Genomic DNA, 2,696 nt, shown 5'->3' with positions numbered 1-2,696 from the left:
CAAGAGCCTGTACGGGGCCTCGGTCTCCTGGTGACATTGTGATATATATTTGTGTGTCATCTGCATAAATGTGATAGTTTATTTTGTTGTTCTTTATAATCTGTGCCAGTGGGAGCATGTAAATGTTAAACAGAAGGGGTCCCAAGATGGAACCTTGGGGAACTCCGCATGTGATACGTGTCTGCTCAGATGAACTAAAAGTTTTCATTTATGATTCCCATAGGAATAAGTTGGCATAAATGTCATGATCCGGCTGTGTGCAGGCAGGGATTGGACCTAAACTCAAAAGCACTGCTATATTGCCTGAGTACAGGGAAAACAGAGAACTAAACTAAACTGGGAAATGATAAACTGAGCCGCAAGGAAACACAGGGAAACAAAGCCATGAGGGATGATGCGACACGGAACAGAGGGAGACTCTGACATAAATACACAGAAGGTAATGAGGGAAGTGGAAGCACACAGGCAACACAGCTGAGGACAATTACACTTGACAGGACGGGGAGGACACGAAACTGGAAACTCTGACACCAAGATGTGGACCTTAAAAGTAACACAGGAAATACAGAGAAAAGGCCTGGAGAGAGAGGGAGAGAACATGAAGAAATACACGAAGGGAAGAGGAAAACACAGAACACAAGGAGTGGGAGCAAAGCACAATAACTCACATCACTATATAGACAGTCACACAGAGGGACACAGAAGGTAACAACACAGGGGGAACATATGGGCAGAGAAGACATGTGACAAGAAAGTTAGGTGTTGTGGCAACACCACTAACCTTGTCAAACACCTTAGAGTAAATCATATCACAGAATATGACGAGTGTATGTTGAGGCGAACTGAAGAGGAGCAGTGGAAAGGGACAGCTGCTGCTAGGGCGAGACAGACGTCTCTCACGGAGTCCTTTAGTGCTGCAGGCAGGCAAGGTGTTTTGTAAGTTTTTGTACAAAGTATCGGTATCAACTCAGTATCGTCGATACCACCCTGAATTTTACTTGGTATCGAATCGGAAAGGAAATCAGTGGTATCGCACATCACTACTTGAAGGCCCAACGTTCTTTAGTGGCCTGTGTGGTCACTGCCCAGCATCGTGGAGTCTGTTGGGCATTTCCCATATAGTACCAGAATTGGTATGTCCACCATTGGTGCCCTGTGGTTTTCACAGATGAGGTCGGTTCACCATGAGCACATGTGCTATGGGGAATGTTTTGCTGCCTGTAATGTCATTCAACATGACAGGTTTGGTGGTGAGTAAGTGATGGTCTGACAAGGTTATCCTTTTAGGAACTCACAGAGCTCAAATATAAAAATTTGAAAACAGCCTTTCATTTCCAGTATACTGTATTATGCAAAATACTATGCTATTACTATTTTTTTTAACCTCATAGGCATTGCTCAAATTATTGAGCATTATTACCGATTATTTTTTCTGATAGGCTAATAATAAAATGTATTGCTTGTAAATTATTTTTGAACACATTTCAAGATATTGTAAAATACAGATTATAGAACATAATGACTTTCTCAAAGACTGCTGTGTAAGAGCATGTCATAATAAAGACGTAGCACTGCCTTTGAACAACTATATAAATCAGTGAAAACACACCCATAACAGATGCCTGACATCAGGCAGGGATGGAGCTGTCAGCTGTGTTTATTTGTCTGAAATTATATCTGTATTTGGTTGAGCTGAAATCAGCTCTTGCCTTAGATCTATCTCTAGATGGTCTGGATCAAATGCCTACAGAGGCTCAGGATAGATCTGTGGCTTCTTCTGTGAAATGTAAGCTGCAGGGTAGCACTCGTATCCCTGCATTCTCAATGGATGGGGACTATGTTATTGGTGGTGTTTTCTCAATCCACTACTACATGCAAACAGTAAACCATGACTACACTACCATGCCTGAGCCAGTGAGATGCAGTGGGAGGTCAGTAAGTAAAAGGATTGGTTTACAAAACATGTTTGGTTGTGCTGGAATAGTATGACCTGACCTGTATGTTGTCTAATAATTTGTAAAGAATCAATAATTTTTTAATATTAGTGATACTGATACTTTATTTTCTTCAAGAGTGAAATTATACTTTGTAAACTTTCTTATGAATTTTTAACATGAGATAAATGCCTGTATTATTATCACTGTTATTATATATTAATAATATGTCATTTTGCTTTGATATCAGTTGCTAATCTTGTATGGTGAATTTAAGCCTTATATTTTATCCTCAGATGATTTGCAGTTATTAGTTGTTTGTGGCCCAACTAAACATTTTCCTTACTGTCTTTTTTTCTATTGAAGCTTAAAATATCTGAAATCTATGTAGTTTAAAATCGAATATTGAGTTGATGTTCTTTTTGCAGCATTAATACCCGTGAGCTGCGCTTCTCACGAGCAATGGTTTTTGCCATTGAAGAGATTAACAACAGCACAGAGCTTCTGCCCGGGATAAGGCTTGGGTATCAGATCTATGACTCATGTTCATCAGTGCCTGTGGCAGTGCATGTGGCATTTCAGTTGTTAAATAGCTTGGACACTGTGTTTTACACAGGTGGCAACTGCTCACTATCTGGTATGGTGATGACTATTGTTGGTGAGTCTGGGTCTACACCATCCATCAGCATGTCACGCATCCTTGGGTCTTTTAATATTCCTCAAGTAAATGGCAATCTTTGTATTTCTAATAAGCATGCAAAT

At 40.1% G+C, this 2,696-nt stretch overlaps 1 protein-coding gene across 1 annotated transcript in view; it reads left to right on the top strand.

Moving 5' to 3' along the window:
• Nucleotides 1-1,740: 1,740 nt before the first annotated feature.
• LOC102213922 (extracellular calcium-sensing receptor-like) overlaps nt 1,741-2,696 on the top strand; it is a 4,473-nt gene continuing 3,517 nt past the window's right edge. Inside the window, exons 1-2 of the mRNA XM_005753554.1 lie at nt 1,741-1,931; nt 2,363-2,657. Coding sequence (XP_005753611.1) covers nt 1,741-1,931; nt 2,363-2,657 — 486 coding nt within the window. The remainder of the gene's footprint in view (nt 1,932-2,362; nt 2,658-2,696) is intronic.

The sequence above is a fragment of the Pundamilia nyererei genome, unplaced genomic scaffold (genome assembly GCF_000239375.1).
Source record: "Pundamilia nyererei isolate P.nyererei 1_Seehausen unplaced genomic scaffold, PunNye1.0 scaffold00437, whole genome shotgun sequence".
NCBI classification, from domain to species: Eukaryota; Metazoa; Chordata; class Actinopteri; order Cichliformes; family Cichlidae; genus Pundamilia; species Pundamilia nyererei.
This window is presented reverse-complemented; position numbering and strand designations above follow the sequence as displayed.